The sequence below is a fragment of the Silurus meridionalis genome, chromosome 16, assembly GCF_014805685.1.
Source record: "Silurus meridionalis isolate SWU-2019-XX chromosome 16, ASM1480568v1, whole genome shotgun sequence".
Classification (NCBI taxonomy): domain Eukaryota; kingdom Metazoa; phylum Chordata; class Actinopteri; order Siluriformes; family Siluridae; genus Silurus; species Silurus meridionalis.
In genome coordinates, this window is record NC_060899.1 from 28,361 (window position 1) to 52,981 (window position 24,621).

Consider the following 24,621-nt stretch of genomic DNA (forward strand, 5'->3'; position numbering starts at 1 on the left):
ATCATCATCATCATCACCATCATCATCATTATCATCACTACCATCATCATTATCACTACCATCATCATCATTACTACCATCATCATCATTATCATCACTACCATCATCATTATCACTACCATCATCATCATTATCACTACCATCATCCTCATCATCATCACTACCATCATCATCATTATCACTACCATCATTATCATCACTACCATCATCATCATCATCATTATCATCACCACCATCATTATCATCACTACCATCATCATCATTACTACCATCATCATTATCATCACTACCATCATCATCATCATCACTACCATCATCATCACTACCATCATCATCATTATCATCACTACCATCATCATCTTTATCACTACCATCATCATCATTACTACCATCATCATCATTATCATCACTACCATCATCATCACTACCGTCATCATCATTATCACTACCATCATCCTCATCATCATCACTACCATCATCATCATTATCACTACCATCATTATCATCACCATCATCATCATCATCATCATTATCATCACTACCATCATCATCACCATCATCATCATCATCATTACTACCATCATCATCATTATCATCACTACCATCATCATCATCATTACTACCATCATCATCATTATCACTACCATCATCATCATCATTACTACCATCATCATCATTATCATCACTACCATCGTCATCATCACTACCATCATCATCACTACCATCATCATCATCACTACCATCATTATCATCACTACCATCATTTACATTTGCAGCATTTATCAGACGCCTTATCCAGAGCAACGCATAAAAGTGCATTATCATCATTATCACTATCATCATCATCATCACTACCATCGTCATCATTATAATCCCTTCTATCATCATCATCATCACTACCATCATCATCATTATCATTACTACCATCATCATCATCACTACCATCATCATCATCACTACCGTCATCACCATCATCATCACTACCATCATCACCATTATCATTACTACCATCATCATTATCACTACCATCATCATCATCATTACTACTACCATCATCATCATCATCACTACCATCATCATCATTATCATCATCATCATCATCATCACTACCATCATCATCATCATTACTACCATCATCATCATCACTACCATCATCATCATCATTATCATCACCATCATCATTATCATCACCATCATCATCACCATTATCACTACCATCATCATCATCATTACTACCATCATCATCATCATCATCATCATCACTACCATCATCGTCACTTACATTTATGGCATTTGGCAGATTCTCAGACCCAAAGTCCAATGCCTTAACCACAAAGCTACGACCTCATTATCATCACCACCGCCATCATTATCATCACTATCATCACTACCATCATCATCATCATCACCACCGCCATCATCACCAATGATCATTAACTCCCATAATGAAATATTTAAAATTAGAATTTCACAGAACTGAGGCTGTGTGTGTGTGTGTGTGTGTGTGTGAGATCTAAACCCAGTCCAATCTGAATTATTGTTAAATTGAATTATAAAATGAATTCCGAATACAAATAAGGCGTGGATTTTCCAGGAAAGAAAAAACCTGCTAATGAAATAAAAGTGACCTGAGATATTAGCAGCTGTTTGGCAGGAACACCACATGCTAACACTTAGCATCCTTTTTACACCTCATTTATTGTAACATCACCATCCCTACGTTATAAATATACAATTACAAATTGTTAAAGCGAAGTGCTAAACCCTTTCTACCTGAAGTGTGTGATGAGACAAGAACAGGAACTGCAGCAGCTTTTATCCAGCAGGAACTCAACCCTAGTGTTCAGTGTCTCAGCCACACTCATCATTAGCCGAAAGATAGCATGATGCTAACAGTGCTGCTGTGTGTTTATGTGGTGGAGACGGAGTGCGCGTGGCGGGTGAAGAGCAGGTGCAGGATGAAGAGCAGCTGATGGGTGAAGGGTGGAATTCGCACCACAGTCAATATAGCGATACGCCTCCAGTGTGTTCTGCGCGCTGCGCACCACATACGCTGTTTTTACAGACGTCCTGTAGGAGAACACACACACACACGCACAAAGTTCAGGGAAGTCTACACACATTTGACCAGTGACAAGTGTGTGAAAAGTATGTGTGTGTGTGTGTGTGTGTGTGTGTGTGTGTGTGTGGTGTAACTGTGGAGAGAGTGTACGTGTGAGGTGTTAGAGAAATTAGTGGATTGTGTGGATTGTGTGTGTGTGTGTGTGTGTGTGTGTGTGTGGTGTAACTGTGGAGAGAGTGTACGTGTGAGGGGTGTTAGAGAAATTAGTGTGGATTGTGTGGATTGTGTGTGTATGTGTGTGTGTGTGTGTGTGTGGAGTAATTGTGAGAGAGTGTACGTGTGAGGTGTTAGAGAAATTAGTGTGGATTGTGTGTATGTGTGTGTGTGTGTGTGTGTGTGTGTGTGTGTGTGTGTGTGGAGTAATTGTGGAGAGAGTGTACGTGTGAGGGTGTTAGAGAAATGTGTGTGGAGTGTGTGTGTATGTGTGTTTGTGTGTGAGGAAGGTTTGTGTGTGTGTGTGTGTGTGTGTGTGTGTGTGTGTGTGTGTGTGTTAAACATCAGGAAAACAATGCAGAGGATTAAAATAAATCGAATCTATTTTATAAATAACCCTGTAGACAGCAGTGTAATTATAACAGACCATCAATTACAGGTAGTCGTCGACTTATGACCTTTCGACCACAATCGCTAGCCGTGGCGTACAACAGTAAGAAACAAAATGGTGTAGAGATGATACAAATGGCATAAAATGAACAAAGAAAATGATGATATATACAGTATAACAATAATGAAAGAAAATTATGATAAAATACTACTTAAAGATTTTTATAACATCATTTCACAGTACTGTACATATAGCCTACTCTACTTCTGTTGGAACCAATCGTGGTCATAAGTCGACAACTACCTGTACAAAGTTTTACTCCTATTCATGAGAATGACTTCATTTCATTTAGTTTTTCATCAAAATCATCAACCTGCATTCTCGATCCCTCACCTACAAGTTTCTTCAAACAGATCATTCCAGAGAGAATTGAACCTGTTTAAAAATAATAAACTCTTCCATTAGCACTGGTTTTGTACCTAAATCCTTCAAACTGCAGTTATCAACCCCCTTATTAAGAAACCTGACCTTCACCCTGTCAGCTGTCCAACTACAGTCCAATATCAAACCTCCTCTTTATCTCCAAGATTCTATAAAAGGTTGTAGCACAGCAGTTCTGCTCACATCTACTGAGGAATAACATTTATGAAATGTATCAGTCAGGATTTCAGCCTCATCATAGCACAGAGGAGCAGCGGGCAGATGTTTCTCTTATAAACTCCACAGTTATGGAAAACCTTCCAATCAGTGTTCGGGACTCAGACACAGTCTTAGTGTTCAAGTCGAGGCTGAACACATATTTATTTAGTGGACTCTTTAGTCAGTCGGTGTTTGTGAGGTAAAGGAGCAGATCTAGAAGAATCATGGATATCGATCCTCATGTCTGTGTTACCTTCTGGTTCTCCCAGAGTGAATCTTACCAGAGTCCAAACTGCACAGTGACATTAACTTTCATACAACAATAAGGAGACTTAATAATCCATATCCTTCTCTTCCTGTCACCCTCTTCTCTCTCTCTCTCTCTCTCTCTCTCTCTCTCTCTCTCTCATTGAAAATGCTCCTGAGGTTCCTGTTACTGCTCCTCTCCTCGGATCTTCCCACTTCGTCCTGGTCTTCCTCTGGATGATGTTCTCTTTGGTTGGAGGTGACTCTGTGCAGCTGGAGAACAGGAGCTTTGAGGATTTGGACTGTAGTTAATGTTTACACTCTGCTACACTGACTCAGGACTACAGTTTGCTCTGATCTCCATCACCGCACCACAACATCGTTTATCTGTAATAAATGGATATTCGGTGTCCCACAGATAAGGATGAGGTTCCCTCTTGAGTCTGGTTCCTCTCAAGGTTTCTTCCTTTTGCATCTCAGGAATTTTTTCCTTCACCACAGTCTCTACCAGCTTGTTTACCAGGGACAAACTTACACTTATAAAGAACATCCTCATTCGTATCACCACATTATCTGTGTAAAGCTGCTCTGGGACAATGTTCATTATTAAAAGCTCAAAACAAATAAACATGAATTTAATTTAATTTATACAGCTGAGCAGATGAGCGTTAGAGGCCTCACTCAGAGGCCCAGCAATGGCTGTTCAGTGATGCTGGAATGTGAACTCATAAGATTCTGATCAAAAGTCCAGCACCTCACCCCTGAGCTCCACCTTCACACACAGCTTCACACACACACTGAGATGAGTGTAGTGAAATCCGACTCACTGTGTGAACACCACGATGTTGTGGACTTTAATGCTGGCCATGGTACAGAAAGCACTGTGAGAACAAGAACACACACTTCAGACTTTCAACACACAGCCAGACCAGTGGGGGGTGGTCAGGGCCAGCAAAGCCTTCTCTAGTGGAGCCTTCTCTAAAAACTATCAGACCTACATTTACAACCTAAATTCTAATATTTGTTCCATGAAATTGTATTAATTTATTCCATCAGTTTCTTCTCTTCATGTTGTAGTGTTTCTCTCGGCTGCACTGCTTCAGTACGTGTATGTGGATGTTAGATTTTTTGTCCAATCAGATTTCAGTCTCTATGTGCTGCCTTGTAAATCTAATCTGCCCAGAGCCTTCAGAATCAGTACTGCTGGACTTTTACCATAGAGAATATTACCAACAGCTCTGTTTCTTTAACCAATCAGATTTCAGATTCTCCTCACAAGGCAGATCACTGGCCCAGAATAGCGTCAGCTTTTTTCCGTCCTCTGATTGGTTGGTCAGAGGGAAACTGTTACAGCCAAGTTTGACTGGTAAAACACGTGTGTATCTGAGTAGGTTGTATTTTATTTAGATTTTTATGTTTTTGTCATGTTATTAGACAAATATTGATTGTGAACTGCTCCAGATGTTGTAGGTGCACAGGTGTAGAGTGTAGAGGTTTAGAGTCTTAACTGGGTTGTTGCTTTAGTAAAATGGTTTTCACCCCCAGATGTGAAACGTCTCTCTGTAATGCCGTGTTGTTATATTGTGTTTTTGTATTGATAGTGATAGTGGTGGTATTAAGAGGTGGATTAAGTTGGGTACGTCCTCACTGAAGGCCCAGGTACAACATGCACGGCCCACCACTTAGCCAGACACACACACACACACACACACACACACACACACACACACACACAAAGACACAGCACAATTTCTCTCTTTCACAAACACACAAAGTGCTAGGGTTAATGTAATTTTAAGCATAAAAGTATATAACACATTATAAAATAATGTAAACGTAAACTCACTAAACGTAGGACAGCGAGCCACTTATCTCCACACTCACAGTGAAGTTCATCTACACACACACACACACACACACACACACACACACACACACACACACAGTCACTGTACAAAATACATGACTTAGCTTTCTATTTTCTATACCTGTCTCGGACTCCGCCCCTCACCTGTCTCTGACTCAGTGGTTGGATGCTGATGATGTTGTCAAGCTGCTGAGTGCCGATGACCGTCTTCATGTAAAGAACCCGACTGCTCACACTCTCCACCAACACGGTGAAGAAGTTCCCATTGTTAAAATTCAGGGCACTCTGAATTACACACAATTAAATGTGATCATCTAGAAGAAGCAGTAATCTATTTCTGTTAATAAAACGTATAAGAAAATATTCATTATTACACATTAGAGCAGGGGTCACCAAACTTTTTGAAACTGAGAGCTACTTCTTGGGTACCGATTAATGTGAAGGGCTACCAGTTTGATACACACTTCTGAAATAAATTTGCTCAATTTACTTTAATTATATGTTATTATTAATAATTAATGATATTCCTCTATGTGAAGACACTGATCATGTTAATGATTTCTCACAATAATTGTCAACAATGATTTAACCATGTAGGAAACAGATAGATGCAGCTCACTGGTAAGTGTCACTATAGTGAGCAATTTTTTTAGAAAAGGCCCGCGGGCACCATGTTGGTGACCCCTGCGTTAGATCATATCACGTCTCGTCACAACTCGTCACATAACTCCTCCAAAGCACTTTCTCTTCAAAGATTTAGATTGTCATGTAACCTATATAGTGTATGTCATGTGTGTGTGTGTGTTTACACTTACAGTCATGTTAATGAGCACACGGCTGGTGTCGTGATCAAAATGGATGAGAACAGAGCGAATTCCTCCATCTTCCACAAGCACAGGCCGAGGGAACATGAAGAAGGTGATGAGGGAGCAGATGAACAAACACACAATTACAGAGAGACCCACATACTGCTTCCTGTACACACACGCACACACACACACACACACACACACACACACACACACACAAAACACTGATTTTAACACTTCACTGTACAGCAAGCTCAGGTATCTTTACTCACACGTTCTTATTCACACACCCTCCGCCTGCGTGCACACAAAGACTCCACATGCGCGCACACACACACACACACACTCTGCCTGTGCACACACCGCCTGCACGCAAACACATTGTGTGTGTGTGTATGCTTGTGTGTAAGTGTGTGAGAGAGTGTGTTTGTTTTTGTGGTTTATGTGGACATCTGACCTGCTTACATACCGACATTATGGGGACATGGGCTTACAGAGACAGGACAGGTGTCCTCATAATTCCTGAACTATGGCTGCATTTATCTATACATGTTGTACATGTTTGATTTGAGCCTGAAGCTGGGGAAGGTGCCACAGCTATGGAAAACAAACTGCGTACCTTTGGTACCTGTACCAAAGACAGTGCGCCCTAGAGACTCTGGGGACTACGGACCAGTAGCACTGACCTCGCATCTGATGAGACATTGTTGGAGAGGCTGGTGCTTACTCATCTCTGACCTCTGGTGAGCCCATCAATGGATCCACTTCAGTTTGCCTACCAACTTGGCATTGGAGTGGAAGACGCTGTCATCTTCCTCCTAAATCGGGCTATTTCACACCTAGAAAAGGCTGGGAGCACAGTGAGCTGCGCCCCTGAGGGATAAGATGGAGTACATGGGAGCGGGCCATCATCTGTCTACCTGGATATTGGATTACCTCACAGACGGACCACAGTATGTGAGAACTCGTGACTGTGAGTCTGACATGGCTGTCTGCAACACCAGAGCCCCGCAGGGAACGTTCTGGCCCCGTTCCTCTTCACCGTCTACACTGCAGACTTCATGTTCGGCAAGTTTAATAACTAATCACTTATATATTTTGTACCGAATGCTCACTGTATACATTTCAGCTTAGCACAATTGGCCGAAATAAATGAAGGGGAAATGTCTGTAAGTTAGCATGGATGCTAGCTAATAATAGTCAGTGCTGATAGCCGCTAGCTGATAGCCGTGCACGCAGCCTCACGGCTCTTTAAACGCGTTCGCTCCCATCACAGATCGCGTGCAGTGTTGTAAGGTGAGCTGCTGGGCACACAGCACCCGGGCTGCTTATAAACAACTCAGAACTAATTGTTTAATTGTTTTTTTTTTTATTTTGGAGCCAATTTTATTAACTGTTTGTTATAGTTTGATAATAAGTCTCTTTGCTATTTAATGTCGCTAGAACATCACTTCCAGTTAGCGCATGTGCATGCGGCGCAGGAGTGACATATCTGAGGTTGGAGCGGTGGTGAGGGTCTGAGTGTGGGATAGAGATGATGGTACAGTGTGTAAACACTGCTGTGTCACTGTGAGGGTGTAAATAACCCCTGATACTCTTCACTCATAACTCAGTAATACTGTAGTCAGGAGTAAAGCAGAATATACACATCAGAAGCCTGATATCTCTGAGTGTCAGTGTGATAGAGAGTTTAAATCTCCTCAGCATTGCCCCATGCTCCATCACTGGAAATATTTTACATAAACACCACTTATATTTACAATTTAAGGTTTTAACTTAAATAAACAATCATCCCTGATGGGAATAACCACATTATTTTAACATGGCTGAGATGAAGTACAGAAGGAGAAAAGAAAATCCAAAGCAGGAGACTGCATATTACACATCTGCTGGGAAAGACAAACCTGGACTTGATGTGAAATATATAAATTCAGATAAAAGTAAGGGTCCATTTACACATGCCATCCTATGTTCCTTTTGACCTAGACTGCTTTCATTAACAGACAGGGGCATCAGGGTAACACTGGTGTGAAGTTCACGACTGGATTAATATTTCATCTTTTTCTTATTCAGGGCGTGGAGTATTCAGTTCAGTCCATTTTAAAAAGAGAGATTTTCTTTTGGAATACAGAGGACAACTAATAAGCAAACCTAAATGTGATCTGAGAGAGAAATTATATCATGATGCCCCAAGAGTCTTCATGTTTGAATTCAAATTTAATGGAAGACTCTTATGGTATGTATAATATTGTATTGTATGTATATAATGCATTTGATTAGAACATGATAATGGGTAGACTTTCCAAAAAGTTTTTTTTGCATTTATAAAATGTTATTTATTTCATGCTCCAGTGTTGATGCTACCGTAGAAGATGGTTCTCTTGGGAGACTTGTCAATGATGACAATATCAATCCAAACAGCAAAATGAAAACCATCAGTGTAGAGGGAAAGCCTCATCTGTGTTTATTTGCAACTAGGATTATTAACCCTGGAAAAGAGATTACATACAACTATGGTGATTCTGATTGGCTTTGTAATAGCAAGGTATTATTGAGGCTGTGCTTATAACATTTGGATATAATAGATCATTACATGTTATTTTTATCTATTTATATTCCCAAGGTTTCAGATTGTTATAACATCTTTATAGGTTCAGCTGAAAAACATATTTGCACCATTTGAGGTAAGGGCGATTAATATAAATCAAACTGCCACAGCACCATCTATCCTGTGGTCAGTGAAAGAGGTGGAAGATGACAAATATTATTAAATACTGAAATCAAATGATGGTTATAGTCTAATACATGCATCTTGATCTGTTTTTTAGGCCGTTTTTGAAGCAGACCCTTTCAACCTTGCAACAGCAGACACCCTAGCAATCATCGAACACAGTAAACACTTATATACTTAATATACACTTATTTAATATACACTTATTTAAAGTTGTGAAATTATATTAAACTCTTATTCTATCTAATAAATCTGTATGTAGTGTGTATGGCCTGTTTTATGAGAACACTGTCTAATGAGGACATTAATTGACTATAATGTAAGAGTCCTCTACCAAAAGAGTATTAGTGTGTGTCAGTGTGCTTGACAAATACATGGTATATCAAGGCTTTAGTGATTTACATGTTTTTTGTTTTTATTGGCTTGTGTATGGAGCAGACATGGTTTAGCAGAACACTGGGAATATGGGGACCTTGTAGTATAGTGTCTGACAGACTCCTGGTCTTGAGGGACTTCACTTTAAAGTTATTATATGAACACCATATAATTGATTAAATTCATTTTTCTTAAATGTACCTCTTATAGATGACACTTAATGACTATTGTACATCCTCATCCCTCAGAGGTAAGGGTTTGTTATAGAAGCACCACATAGCAGATATGACCTGCGTGATTGTATATCATGAGTACAGATGTGACCCAAATATTATAGTATAGTTTAGTGTGAGTGTGTGTGTGTGTGAGACAGTGTTTGTGTGTGTGAGACAGTGTGTGTGTGTGTGTGTGAGACAGTGTGTGTGTGAGACTGTGTGTGAGACAGTGTGTGTGTGTGACTGTGTGTGTGTGTGACTGTGTGTGTGTGTGAGACAGTGTGCGTGTGAGACAGAGTGTGTGTGTGCGTGTGAGACAGTGTGTGTGTGAGTGAGACAGTGTGTGAGACTGTGTGTGTGTGTGTGTGTGTGTGTGTGTGTGTGTGACAGTGTGTGTGTGTGTGACAGTGTGTGTGTGTGTGTGTGTGTGTGTGTGTGTGTGAGACAGTGTGTGTGTGTGTGTGTGTGCGTGTGTGTGTGAGACAGTGTGTGTGTGTGTGTGTGTGTGCGTGCGTGTGTGTGTGAGACAGTGTGTGCGTGTGCATGTGTGTGAGACAGTGTGCGTGTGCGTGACAGTGTGTGCGTGTGTGACAGTGTGTGTATGTGTGTGAGACTGTGTGTGTGTGTGAGACTGTTTGTGTGTGTGTGTGTGAGACAGTGTGAGACAGTGTGTGAGAGACAGTGTGTGAGAGAGAGACAGTGTGTGACTCTGTGTGTGTGTGTGTGTGTGTGTGTGTGTGTGTGTGTGTGTGTGAGACAGTGTGTGTGTGTGTGTGTGAGAGACAGTGTGTGTGAGAGTGTCTCACGTCCTTTGCGGCTGCAGTCTCTGGTCACTGTAGGGAATCAGGGCTACCAGCTCATTCAGCTGTTCTGTAAAATGAAAAATGAAAAATATGACAGAACCAGTTTCTCTCTCTCTTTGATTTAAGTAATTATAAGAACAAACCCAGTACACACACACACACCTGCTAATGTGAACATCAAGATTGAAATGTTAACCGCAGTGTGTGTGTGTGTGTGTGTGTGTGTGTGTTTATGCTGGTGTTGTTCTGATAATTACTTACACCACACACTAATGTTCAAAGTTTAGAACTTTGTTTTGATTGTTTCAGCACCAAATGATGTGATTGGTTTGGTCGAGTCGTTTTTTTTTAGTAAACCTTGTTTTTACAGTTTCTGCAGAATCTGTGCTGCAGGAGGTAGCGGTGATACTCACCCGAGGGGATGCGTCCCGAGCCCTGACAGGTGGGACAGGTAATGCTGTCTCTGCCTGTGAACTCCACATATGGGAACCTGGCGATGTCCTCCTGTCTGTCCCGCCCATCCAGAGAGTCGTCATCATCCACTCGCTCCACCGGACCATCTGCACCACCCATCCTCCTGACACCGCCCACTAAATCATAATGTTCAGACCACAAGAAGCCCATTAGCCCCACGCTTAACACACAGGAACACACATACACAGACACAAACACATATATATACAGTCAAACCGCTTATCTCGACCTCGGTTAACTCACCAACCCTATTAAGTCAATGTTTTTGAAGTGGAACCACCAAATTCTCGCTTTGTCTTAGCATTTTTTAATCGGTTATGTCGACGTACCCTAATATCTCGAGCACAAGGGGGGGCAAATTTGCCACCTAACATCGGTTATCTCGATCCGCATGACCAATCGCCGGCTTTTGCCACGTCACCATCTCACTACCATATTTAATGTATATAAAAATGTCTTATAAAAATTTTTACATCCCCCTCACCCAGGGTGCATCTTATATATGCGAATATACGGTAGTGAGACGTCACTGTGCAGCCGCAGAAGAACTCGCGGAAGTGGTGAAAAAATTAAGCCTTACAGATGCTACAGGTGTAGGACACTTTTCAGACCTGTGTGTCAGAGTGAAATGACTTGAGAATTTAATGTTGACACTGGTTAGCTTTTTGTAAAATTGAACTACACCCCGCACATTTTTTGTGATTTTGTGAGCGATCTTCGTGAATATATTAAAGGTTTGATTTGAGAATAAACGGTGGTTTGTATTACAAACAAACAAACATGTATGTACATTTTTATAGCATGCCTTCATCAAACAAATCGCGGCAACGCTGTTGTGTAAAAATAAAACTCCAAAAACACGTGCATGCACAATTCTCATTTATTAACGCACATCATGTTCATAAAGAAATTTCAAGCACGTTAATATACTGCCGCTATATTGATTTTCGTTTATCTCGATCATCGGTTATCTCGATGCTTTTTGGCGACCCCCTAGGCCCTTGACATAACCGGGTTCCACTGCATATATAATATTTATAAATAAACACAAACATACTCAGTCAACCTGTAAACTGTAGAAAGTGGCATGTGTGTAAAGCCCAGAAGATTTCTAACAAACAAAACCAACCCATCTGGTACAAACAGCCATGCCCACAGGTTTAAACTAATAAGATTACAAATTTCTTCATTTTACTGCTACGTGATTGGCTGTACAGTTGGGTAAGTTTAATTTAGGACAGCTATTGTGGCCGAGTTTTATCAATAATCTTCCAGAGTATTGATAATTGGATCTCCGTCTGACCCCGCAGAGCTCGACTGGACCACTTAATGTCTACGTCCGTTAAACTTTAGATGATAAAAATCAGCACAGTGGTATAATGATCATACGCGCACCTTAAAACAGACCGTTTAGAAATAAGAACGTAAATGGAGTCAAACCAAATGAAAAGTATTTCAAATAGCATGGAAGGAGAATCTCCTGAGTTCTAGAAAATCTCTTAGTGCTGCTGATCAGCATATTTCTCCTCCCTCATAGAAAATAACAAGCAGAATCCTAGATTTTTATTCTGTACTGCAGCAAAATCAACACAGAATAAGAGCAGCATCAGATGGTGGTCTGTAGGATGGTTTTGGAGGTGAAGAAGAAGAGGAGGAGAGTGAGGACAAAAAGAAGAATAAGAGGGTGGAAACTGAAGGAGAAAGACTGTAGTGTGAGATTCAGGGAAGAGCTCAGACAGGACTATGATGTTTGCAGATGATATTGTGATTTGTGGTAAGAGTAGGGAGCAGGTGGAGAAGAGCCTGGAGATTTGGAGGTATGTGCTGGAGAGAAGAGGAATGAAATTTAGTAGGAGTAAGACCGAGTACATGTAAAAGTTAATAGGAATGTGGTGAGACCTGAGATATTGTATGGTTTAGAGACAGTGGCATTGAGTAAAAGACAGGAGGTGGAGCTGGAGGTAGCAGACCTGAAGATGTTGAGATGTTCGCTGGGAGTGATGACGATGGACAGGATTAGAAATGAGTTTATTAGAGGGACAGCGCATGTAGGACTTTTGGAGACAAGGTGAGGGAGGTGAGATTGAGATGGTTTGGACATGTGCAGAGGAGGGACATGGGGTATATCAGTAGGAGAATGCTGAGGATGGAGACACCGGGAAGGAGGAAAAAATGAAGACCAAGGAGGAGGTTTATGGATGTGGTGAGGGAAGACATGCAGGTAATTGTTGTGGAAGAGGCAGATGTAGAGGACAGGGGGTATGGAGACGGATGATCTGCTGTGGAGCCCCCTAATGGGAGAAGCTGAAAGAAGAAGAAGATTTGAAGAATGTTTTGTGTTCATGATAATTATAATAGAAATCAATCAGTGTTTGAGTCATTAATATCGTTCTATTAATAGATCAGTGTGCTGAGAGTCACATTCGAGTCTTTACACAGAAACTGAGGTGATTAAGTAAAGAATCTTGTGATAAAAATGATAATAGGAAAATTACAGTTATAATAAATCACTACTTTGGACACTTAAGTACATTTGAGGGCAAAGTACAGGTGTGTAAATGTGTAAATGTACATGTGTAAAGGGGTGTAAGTGTACAGTTGTGTAACTCTACAGTTGTGTAAGTGAATATGTGTGTAAATGTACACGTGTAAAGGGGTGTAAGTGTACAGTTGTGTAACTCTACAGTTGTGTAAGTGAATATGTGTGTAAATGTACACGTGTAAAGGGGTGTAAGTGTACAGTTGTGTAACTCTACAGTTGTGTTAGTGAATATGTGTGTAAATGTACACGTGTAAAGGGGTGTAAGTGTACAGTTGTATAACTCTACAGTTGTGTTAGTGAACGTGTGTGTAAATGTGTAAATGTATATGCTCAAATGCATGTATTTGAGTTAAAGAAAAAATGTGTAAAAATATGACTCCAGTAAAAGTGTCCCTTTAAACTTTTTCTTGAGTAAAACTACAAAAAGTTTTTGCCTTCAAATGTACTTAAGTGTCCAAAGTAGTGATTTATTATAACTATAATTTTCCTATTATCATTTTAATCACAAGATTCTTCACTTAATCACCTCAGTTTATGTGTAAAGACTCGAATGTGACTCTCAGCACACTGATTGATTTCTATTACAATCATCATGAACACAAAACATTCTTTATATCGTCTTCTTCTTTCAGCTTCTCCCATTAGGGGGCGCCACAGTGGAGCATCCGTCTCCATCCCCCCCCCTCTACATCTGCCTCTTTCACACCAACTACCTGCATGTCTTCCCTCACCACATCCATAAACCTCCTCCTTGTTCTTCCTCTTTTCCTCCTTCCTGGTGTCTCCATCCTCAGCATTCTCCTACTAATATACCCCATGTCCCTCCTCTGCACATGTCCAAACTCACAGATTGCTCACAGATGGTCACCTCTTCTCTCAGCCTGGCTTCCACTACTCTTTCCCATAACTTCATGGTGTGACTGATCAACTGTATTCCCCTGTAGCTACTGCAGGTCTGCACATCTCCCTTATTCTTAAAGATCAGTACCAGCAAACTCCTTCTCCATTCCTCAGGCATCTTCTCACCTTCCAGAATCTTGTTAAACAATCTTGTTAAAAACTCCACTGCATCTCTCCTAAATATCTCCACACTTCTACCGTTATGTCATCTGGTCCAATCGACTTTCCACTCTTCATCCTCTTAATCTCTGCTCTCACTTCTTTCAGTCTTCACTCTCCACCTCTACTTCTTCACCTCCAAATCATTTTAGCAAAATCTCCCACCATCACAGGTTTGTAAGTGTGATGAAAATGATTCATACTTTTATTGATTTTTTATTTATAAAAAGAAACTCCAAATGTACAAGTTTTCACAATGGCTTATTAGTGAAGTGTCCCTATACAAATACCCTGGATATAAAGTGTACACTATCTAGTGCCCTACACGTGTTATAAGAGCTGAGTTTGGAACTTTGTTGTAAAAAGTAAATTTAAACCAGAATTTCAATCGCGCGCGTGTGACAGTTTATTAGTTTCTGTGAGCTAATGAATGGTGAATAAATGTTGTTCTTACCTGTTAAATGTCCTGATAAAAACACAGAAGTGTAAATTAATGCTTACTTCTCCTTCTGTTTGCTTTCTGCTCGCTCATTCTTTTCTTTTGCGCCATACTGCAGGGTTATTCCCGAATCGGTTTACTACTGCCCCCCCTGGGCTTGGAACTATAACTACAACCAAAAGTGTACATTATTGAATTTTTGCTTGCGATTTTGTAAGTATATCCAAATATAATTGATCAGAAAAGAACTCAGAGTGTTTTTATATTATTCAAACATTTTGAACATTATTTGTGCTTTTCCATAATAATAATCTTCTTCTCCTTCTTTTCCCATTAGGGGTCTCCACAGCAGATCATCCGTCTCCGGTCCTCTACATCTGCCTCTTTCACACCAACTACCCGCATGTCTTCTCTCACCACATCCATAAACCTCCTCCTTGTCCTTCCTCTTTTCCTCCTTCCTGGTGTCTCCATCCTCAGCATTCTCCTCCCAATATAACTCATGTCCCTCCTCTGCACATGTCCAAACCATCTCAATCTCACCTCCCTCACCTTGTCTCCAAAACGCCCTACATGAGCTGTTTCTCTAATAAACTTATTATTAATCCTGTCCATCATCATCACTCCCAATGAACATCTCAACATCTTCAGCTCCACCTTCTGTCTTTTATTCAATGCCACTGTCTCTAAACCTACAACATCTCAGGTCTCACCACAGTCCTATAAAATTTCCCTTTCACTCTCACAGAAACTCTTCTATCACAAATCACTCCTGCTATCACTCTTCTCCACCCACTCCACCCTGCCTGCACTCTTTTCTTCACTTCTCTAACACACTCCCCATTACTTTGCACTGTTGACCCCAGGTACCTGAACTCCTCCACCTTTTTCACCTCTCCTCCCTTCAACTGCACCCCTCCACTGCCCTCCCTCTCATTCACACACATGTACTCTGTCTTACTCCTACTGACTTTCATTCTCCTTCTCTCCAGCGTGTACCTCCACCTCTCCAGGCTCTACTCCACCTGCTCCCTACTCTCACCACACCCTACTCTCACCACAAATCATAATATCATCCACAAACATCAGAGTCAATGGAGACTTCTGTCTGACCTCGTCCGTCAACCTGTCCATCACCACTGCAAACAGAAAAGGGCTCAGAGCTGATATTTGATGCAGTTCCACCTCCATCTTGAACCAATCTGTCGTTCCTACTGCACACTTCACTGCTGTCACACTGTCCTCATACATGTCCTGCACCACCCTCACATACTTCTCTGACACACCAGACTTCCTCATACAATATCACAACTCCTCTCTCCACCCTGTCATACGCTTTCTCTAAATCCACAAATACACAATGCAGCTCCTTCTGACCTTCTCTATATTTCTCCATCAACATCCTCAAAGCAAATAATGCATCTGTGGGTACCAGCACATTTCTTCTCCATTCCCAATCATCCAGCACCTCTTCACCACCACTGAGCTCCTGTCTGACCTCTTCCCTGAATCTCACACTACAGTCTTCCTTCCTCAGTTTCCACCATCTTATTATTCTTTCAGTCCTCACTCTCCTCCTCTTCTTCTTCACCTCCAAAACTATCCTACACACCACCATCCGATGCTGTCTAGCTACACTGTCCCCTGCCTTACAGTCTTCAATCTCCTTCAGGTTGCATCTCCTACATAGAACATATTCCACCTGTGTGCACCTTCCTCCACTCTTATACGTCATCCTGTGATCTTTCTTCTTCTTAAAATAGGTGTTCACCACTGCCATTTCCATCTTTTTAGCAAAATCTACCACCATCTGCTCTTCCACATTCCTCTCCTTAAGGCCATACCTACCATCACCTCCTCATCACCTCTGTTCCCTTTACCTACATGCCCATTAAAGTCTGCTCCAATCACCAATCGTTCATTCCTAGGTTCACCATCTACCATTTCATCTAACTCACTCCAGAATTTTTCCTTCTCTTCCATCTCACTACTCACTTGTGGAGCATAAGCACTGATGACATTTATCACCCCTTCAACTTCCAGCTTCACGTTCATCACCCTATCAGAAACTCTCTTCACCTCCACTACACTCTTACTGTACTCTTCCTTCAGAATCACCCCTACACCATTTCTCTTTCCATCCACACCATGATGGAACAGATTAAACACGTCAAATGTTCCTGCTCTTACTTCCTTTTTCACTTGGTCTCCTAAACACACAACATATCTACCTTTCTCCTCTCCATCATATCAGCTCCCTCTCTACCTTTACCAGTTTACCAGTCATAGTACCAACATTTAAAGTACCAACCCGAACCTCCACTCTCCTCCACTTCTCCTTTCCCTGCTGTCTCTGTAGACGTCTTTCTACTCTCCTTCTCCTCCTTCAGCCAACAGTAGTCCAATTTTCACCGGTACCCTGTTGGTTAATAATACCTGTGGTGGTCGTAGGTAACCTGGGCCTTGACCGATTCGATATGAAGTTCTGATTCGTGATCCGCATATTTGATTTGCCACGTTTTACGCTGAATGCCCCTTCTAACGCAACCCTCCCCATCAAGAGTGACCTGACTTGTGCAACACTAGTAGCTGGGTTCATTTCCATAATAATAATAATAATAATAATAATAATAATAATAATAATAATAATAATCAGAAATCAGAAAGTTTTATTAGCAGGTACAGCAAAGGGTTCAGCAAAGAGCACTTTACAGTGCTAGGATTTTGTCTTGGTGTCAGGTGCAAACAAATACACATACGGAATGTCTACACAATTTTTACATAATAAAAACTGTAATAAACTAAATAAATACTCTATACAGAGAGTGGCTTTGCATGAGAAGTAGAGTGTGAAATTTAATGTGACTCTCCAACCATATATACACATATGAAGTATATACACAATCTAGAAAGAAATAAATATTGTATACATAACTGTGAGTTTGCGTGAAAAGTAGTGCAACTTAGAATATGAATGTGAAAGCGATTGTAAATTGTTTGAGGGGGAGGGGTAGGGGGTTCATCTGCAGCTTGGCCTTGTCCTTGGCTGTAGCTGCAGCAAACCAGGCCATGATGGATAATGTGAGAATAGATTTGATTATGGCAGTGTAGAAGTTCACCAACATTTTCTCAGGAAGGTGAAACTTCTTCAGCTGCCACAGGAAATATATCCTTTGCTGAGCCTTCTTGGTGAGGGAGCTGATGTTCTGCTACAACTGAGCTCCTGAGTGATGGTGGTGCCCGGGAAGTGGAAGGACTCAACAGATGTCACTGGAGAGTCACAGACCATGACAGGGATGGGGATGGGGCTGGGTCCTTACTGAAATCCACCATAATCTCCACTGTCTTAAAGAGAATTAAGCCCAAGGTTGTTTATGCTGCACCATGACACCAGACGGTCCATCTCATTCCTATACGTCGACTCATCCCCATGAGGCCGATGAGGGTGTTATTATAAGCAAGCCATTGGTGTACAGCGAGAATAGCAGAGTAGAAAGGACACAGTCTTGGGGGATCCAGTGCTGATATACAAGGAGTCAGAAATATTCTTTCCCAGCCTCTTGAACTGCCATTTTTCTGTCAGGTCTGTGATCCAACTGTACATGGAGTGATGCACATTCAGCTGGGAGAGCTTGTCTCTGAGCAGAGCTGGGACGATTGTGTTGAAGGCAGAGCTAAAGTCTACAAACAGTATCCTGGCCTAAGATCATATGGAGTCTAGAAATTGAAGGATAAAGTGGAGGGCCATGTTCCAGGTGAACTGTAGTCGATCCAGGAGAGGGTCTGTAATGTCCTTGATCACAAGGCGCTTAAAAGAATTCATGACCACAGATGTCAGGTGATGGGTCTGTAATCATTAAGTCCTGTGATCCTTGTTTTTTTGGGGACTGTGACGATGGGTGAGGTCTTGAAGCAGGCTGGCAAATGGCTGGTCTCCAGTGAGGTATTAAAAATGTTGCAATGGTCCAGTACATTTCCCTCTACGGTTGGGCACTTAATAAACTGATTACCATTATTAAAGTCTCCTAGAACAATAACCAAGGCGTCCGGGTGTCAGCCCGCTTGAGCACTTCAGGCATTACCGCCTCAATCACCGAGGAAACGCCCCCTCCCAACCAGCTGCACGGAAATGGCGTCTAATTTTCTGGCACTTATAAGGACGCCTGAATCCTCCAGACAGTGCCAGATTGTCTTTAGGCTTGCCCTGATCACTCTCCAGCGTATTCTCTGTTTTGTTTGTTCTTTTGTTTCTGACCTGACCATTCTGTCCTCCAGTTTCCGTCTCGGCTCGGCTCGCGCTGAACGCACTCTGGTTTCCGGCTCGGCTCTGCTCTGCTCGTGCTGAACGCGCTCCAGTTTCCGGCTCGGCTCTGCTCGCGCTGAACGCGCGTTTCGGTTTCCGGCTCGCGCTGAACGCGCCCCGACTTCCGTCTCGGCATCCTCACCCTCCGCGGAATCGGCTCCCTGAATCGGCTCCCTGAATCGACTCCCTGAATCGGCTCCCTGAATCGACTCCCTGAATCGGCTTCCCAAATAAGCTCTGCACAGCTTTTCTCCCCTGCTCTTTTTGCATCTGCCTTGGATCCTATAACCTGAACTTTCTGACAGAACAATCTGGCCAACATGGATCCCGTGGATGTACCTGCCTCTAGCGCCACTTTAACAGCCTTTTCTTGCCGACAAGCGGCGCAGAAGCAACAAATCCAAAACCTCTCTACTGGCGTGCAGGGAATCATGGGATTTTTGTGTACACGTTTTGGTGACCGACTCACCACAGGTGCTCCGCCGCCGCCATCACCTGCTGCCCTGGCCCGGCAGGCCCCTGCTCCTCCTACCGCCCCTTCAGCTATGCGTGAGCCTCAGCTCGTGCAGCCAGCCCGGTTTTCAGGCGACCCTGACTCCTGCCGATCGTTTATTATCAGTGCGACCTGATTTTTAGCATGCAGCCCTCCCAATTCGGTACAGAGCGCTACAAGGTGGCCTACGTCATTTCCCTCTTGTCAGGCCGAGCCTTAAGGTGGGCCACTGCGGAGTGGGAAAGTCAGTCAGCCAACTGCAGATCGTTCGCCGCCTTTTCTGCCGAACTCCGGAAGGCAAATCTACGCCACGCCAAGATGCCGCCCGCTCCCTGGTCTCGGCCGCACAGGGGCATCGCTTTGTTGCAGAGTTCGTGGCTGAGTTCCGGACCCAGGCCACTGACAGCGGATGGGATCGCATTGCGCTTCACGATACTTTTCTCCAGGGCCTCTCCTCTGCCGTTAAGGACGAGCTTGCCGCTCGTGGTCCACCCCAGGATCTGGATTCACTGATCTCATTGGCTACACGCATGGATCGGTGCATAAAGGAACGCAGCCGGGAGCGTGGTTACCCTGCTCAGAGCCTAGATCCTCACAGTCCTTTAACTGTGAGCAGTTCCCCACCTCGTGTTTCGGGTTCTGGCACCCGTTCTTTCTCTCCGCCGCAAGCCATGGAGATAGGACGCCACCACCTGACCCCCGCTGAGAAGGAGAAACGTCGGTCTCTAGGTCTATGCCTCTACTGCCGAGGTAAAGGGCACATACCCGCATCCTGCCCAGTAAAAGGCAAGGCTCGTCGGTAAAGTGGGGAGCACCCATGAGCCACTCCTTCCCCGCTCCCTCTGCTGATCAGAGCCCTGGACGGCAGCCTTTTAGGCCGGGCCACGCACCGCACTAAGCCTCTACTCATGTCAGTGGGGGAACGACATCAGGAGTGGCTTTCCTTCCTGGTCATCTCCTCTCCCCAAGCCCCTATTATGCTCGGGTTCCCTTGGCTTCAGAAACACAACCCACGTGTTGATTGGATGACAGGGCGTATTCTGGATTGGGGTGTGCATTGCTTCGGCCACTGCCTTGCTCTACCTCCACCCAAACCACTGCCGGCTGTCACTCCCGAGCACTCCGATTTAGCATTGGTTCCTGAGATCTATCATGGCCTTGCACGCGTGTTCAGTAAGGCCTTGGCTACCTTCCTGCCTCCCCACCGGCACTTCGACTGTGCCATCGAACTGCTTCCCGGAGCCAGTCCCCCCAGGGGGCGCCTGTATCAGTTATCCGCCCCAGAGAGGACTGCCATGACCCAGTATATCCGGGAGTCCCTGGCAGCAGGATCATCCGACCATCCTCCTCCCCAGCTGGGGCAGGTTTCTTCTTTGTCGAAAAGAAGGATAAGTCCCTACGCCCATGTATTGACTACCGGGGTCTTAATGCGATCACTGTCCGGAACCGTTACCCCTTGCCGCTTATGGCCTCGGCGTTTGAGCTCCTGCATGGTGCCACAATCTTCACTAAGCTGGATCTACGCAACGCGTACCACCTGGTGCGTATCAGGGAGGGGGATGAATGGAAGAGCGCCTTCAATACCCCAGCCGGTCACTACGAGTACCTCGTCATGCCGTTCGGCCTAACTAACGCCCCGGCCACCTTTCAGGCACTAGTCAACGAGGTCCTTCGTGACATGCTCAATACATTCGTGTTTGTCTACCTGGATGATATCCTGATCTTCTCCTATTCCATGGACGAACACGTCCGGCAGGTGCGTCAGGTCTGGGAGAGACTTCTCAAGAACGGGCTCTACGTGAAACCCGAGAAATGTGAGTTCCACACCTCAAAACCTCGTTCCTGGGATACCTGCTTTCAGCCGGTAATATCCGGATGGACCCTGCCAGGGTCCAGGCAATCCGGGACTGGCCGACCCCCACCTCCCGCCGCCAATTACAAAGGTTCCTGGGCTTTGCCAGTTTTTATCGCCGCTTCGTAAAGGGCTATAGTTCGGTGGCGGCACCCCTCCACCTCCTGACGTCTTCCCTCCGCTCGTTCTTTTGGGGCCCTGAGGCTGAGAAGGCATATCTGGAGCCTAAGCGGCGATTCACGGAGGTGCCCATCCTCATCTTTCCTGTCCCGGCTCGGCAGTTCGTTGTTGAAGTCGACGCCTCCGGCGTAGGAGTGCCCTGCCTGGTCTGCCCTGAGGATAACCGCCTGCATCCTTGCGCCTTTTTTTCCAGGCGCCTTAGCTCCTCGGAACGTAACTACCCGGTGGGTGAGAGGGAGCTCCTTGCTGTCAAACTGGCCTTGGAGGAATGGCGCCATTGGTTGGAGGGTGCGGAGGTCCCCTTTCTGGTCTGGACGGATCATCGCAACCTTGAGTACCCCCAATCGGCTAAACGACTCAACCCCCGACAGGCTAGATGGGGCCTTTTCTTTGGCCTGGGAGCCGGAATGTCAAGCCTGATGCGCTCTCTAGAGTTCATGCCCTGGAGAAGGAGGAGCCATGCTCAGAGACCATCCTTGCCAAGTCTGTGTCGGTCCACACCCTTAGTCTCGCCTTGGAGGAGCGGGTCAAGAATGCCCGAGACAGGGGCCCTGTCCCTGAGGGTTGCCCCACTGGTCTCCTGTTCGTCCCCGAGGGTCTCCGCTCTGGAGTTCTTCAGTGGTGTCACAACTCCCTGATTTTCTGTCACCCCGGTCAGCCTCGCACCTTGTCTCTGGTCAAGTCTTCTGGTGGCCTTCCATGGTAAAGGACACCCGGGACTTTGTCGCAGCCTGCCCTGACTGTGCCCAACACAAGAACCCTTGTGGCCGCCCCCAAGGTCTTTTTCGGCCCCTTCCTATCCCGAAACACCCGTGGTCGCAAATCGACATGGACTTTGTTACCGGGCTGCCCGTTTCCAATGGCAACACGGTCGTCATGACGGTCATTGATCGGTTTTCTAAGATGGGCCACTTCATCGCTCTACCCAAGCTGCCATCTGCCAAGGAAACCGCCAAGCTGGCCCTCCAGCACATATTTCGCCCCCATGGTTTCCCCAGAGATATCGTCTCGGACCGCGGACCCCAATTCTCGGCACAGTTTTGGAGGGAGTTCTGCCGCCTCCTGGGCATATCGACCAGCCTCTCATCTGGGTTTCACCCCCAGACAAACGGACAGACCGAGAGACTCAACCAGGATCTTGAAACTGGTCTCCGCCTCCTTTGCAGTCGGGAACCCTCCTCCTGGTCGGACAGAACTTTTGTGGATTGAGTATGCCCATAACACTCTTCCCACTGCTGCCACAGGACTTGCGCCCTTCCAGGTGGTCCACAGTTTCCTGCCGCCAATTTTTTCCAACCAGGAACCCCGGTCTGCCATTCCTTCTGCCACCCTTTTCTTCCGACGTTGCCGTTGAGGCTGGAGAATGGCCCGAGCAGCCCTGCTCAAAAATGGCATAAGGCTTTGCCAGGGGGCCAACCGTAGGCGGCGCCTAGCCCCCCACTACCGTGCCGGGCAACGTGTATGGCTCTCTACTCGGGACCTTCCCCTTAAGGCCACCTGTCGGAAGCTCGCCCCACGCTTCATTGGCCCCTTCCCCATTTCCAAGGTCGTCAATCCCATGGCCCTCCGACTCAGGCTTCCCAGGGCGCTCCGGGTCCACCCTACATTTCAAGTGTCTAGGGTACGACTCGTTCAGCCTGCTCCCTGGTGGATTGTCTTTAGGCTTGCCCTGATCACTCTCCAGCGTATTCTCTGTTTTGTTTGTTCTTTTGTTTCTGACCATTCTGTCCTCCGGTTTCCATCTCAGCTCGGCTCTGCTCTGCTCACGCTGAACGCGCCCCGACTTCCGGCTCGGCATCCTCACCCTCCGCGGAATCGGCTCCCTGAATCGGCTCCCTGAATCGACTCCCTGAATCGGCTTCCCGATTCAGCTCTGCACAGCTTTTCTCCCCTGCTCTTTTTGCATCTGCCTTGGATCCTATAACCTGAACTTTCTGACACCGTGTTTGTCCATTCCACACACAGTATTTTGTCAGCATGCGCGTTGCACTTCACGCACATTACCTTGAGGCGGGTTGTGAACGCAGATGAATATGAATGAGGAGAACTCACGGGGAGAGTTACAGGGCTTGCAGTTAATGGTGAAGGCCTCCAGGTCTGGGAAATAGAGTTGAGACAGTACTCTCACATCGTTTCACTAACTGTTGTAAACATAACAAAAACACTTGATGTAGGAAAGTCTTACTCATCTATTTTGTTGCAAAGTACGCACACGTTAGAGAGGAATATCTTCTATTAATCTAATATCGCACAAGTACACCTGAGAGTTTCCCTCTTCTGCAGGGCTTAATTTTGTTACGCGCCACCTTGATCAAAATTGCCAGTAAATCCATGGTAAAAGCCAGAAAGTTCGGAGATAAGTCCACTGGGGTGGTAGCTCTATCTAGATAACAACACAAAAAAAGTAAAAGTAGAGCACCAAAACACCGTGGCAGCCATCCGCGGCACCACCTTGTTCAGAATTATTAATAATAATAATAATAATAATAATAATAATAATAATAATATTAATAATAATAATAATATTAATAATAATAATAATTAATTTCGCTTAGGCAAGCTCTGATGCATATTTCTGATTCAATTTCTGCCAGAACCATCAGGAAATTCTTCAGCGGTTTGTGCTGCAGGAGATCTTCTGTGAGGTCAGAGCAGATAGCATTCTCTTCTCACACTCATCAATGAGCCTTGAGCATTCATGACCTTATCACCAGGTCACTGATTGTCCTTCCTTGGAGCATTTCGGTGGGTACTAACACCCTGCACACCAGGATAAATCCCTCAACACCTGCTGTTCTGGAGATGCTTTGACCCAAACATCTAGGCATCACAATCTGTCCTTTTTGAAGTCACCCAGATACTTACACTCACACATTTTTCCTGCTTCCAACACAAAAAAGACTGTTCACCTGTTGATGAATAAACCCA

The 24,621-nt window shown here is 44.4% G+C and overlaps 1 protein-coding gene across 2 annotated transcripts; it reads right to left on the reverse strand.

Moving 5' to 3' along the window:
* Positions 1-1,679: 1,679 nt before the first annotated feature.
* LOC124399344 (transmembrane protein 106C-like) lies at positions 1,680-15,052 on the reverse strand. Of its 2 annotated transcripts, none has more exons than XM_046870219.1 (8): positions 14,881-15,052; positions 10,765-10,941; positions 10,355-10,418; positions 6,234-6,393; positions 5,563-5,703; positions 5,398-5,447; positions 4,379-4,432; positions 1,680-2,070 (listed from the first exon to the last, which is right to left on the reverse strand). In XM_046870219.1, exons 2-8 carry the CDS (start codon positions 10,922-10,924, stop codon positions 1,890-1,892), a joined length of 810 nt encoding a protein of 269 aa, XP_046726175.1. In that variant the 5' UTR covers positions 10,925-10,941; positions 14,881-15,052; the 3' UTR covers positions 1,680-1,889. The 2 variants fall into 2 exon arrangements, with proteins under 2 accessions (XP_046726175.1, XP_046726174.1); XM_046870218.1 differs by having other exon boundaries at positions 14,928-14,977.
* Positions 15,053-24,621: the final 9,569 nt, after the last annotated feature.

Bases quoted from the DNA above. Each gene is read 5' to 3' on its own strand.
- LOC124399344 (XM_046870218.1), bottom strand. From the start codon at position 14,976: ATGGCGCAAAAGAAAAGAATGAGCGAGCAGAAAGCAAACAGAAGGAGA. The intron at 4,433-5,397 runs GTGAGTTTACGT...TTGTTCTCACAG, and splicing joins GGCTCGCTGTCCTACGTTTA to TGCTTTCTGTACCATGGCCA. The intron at 2,071-4,378 runs GTGAGTCGGATT...GTTCTCCTACAG, and splicing joins AACATCGTGGTGTTCACACA to GACGTCTGTAAAAACAGCGT.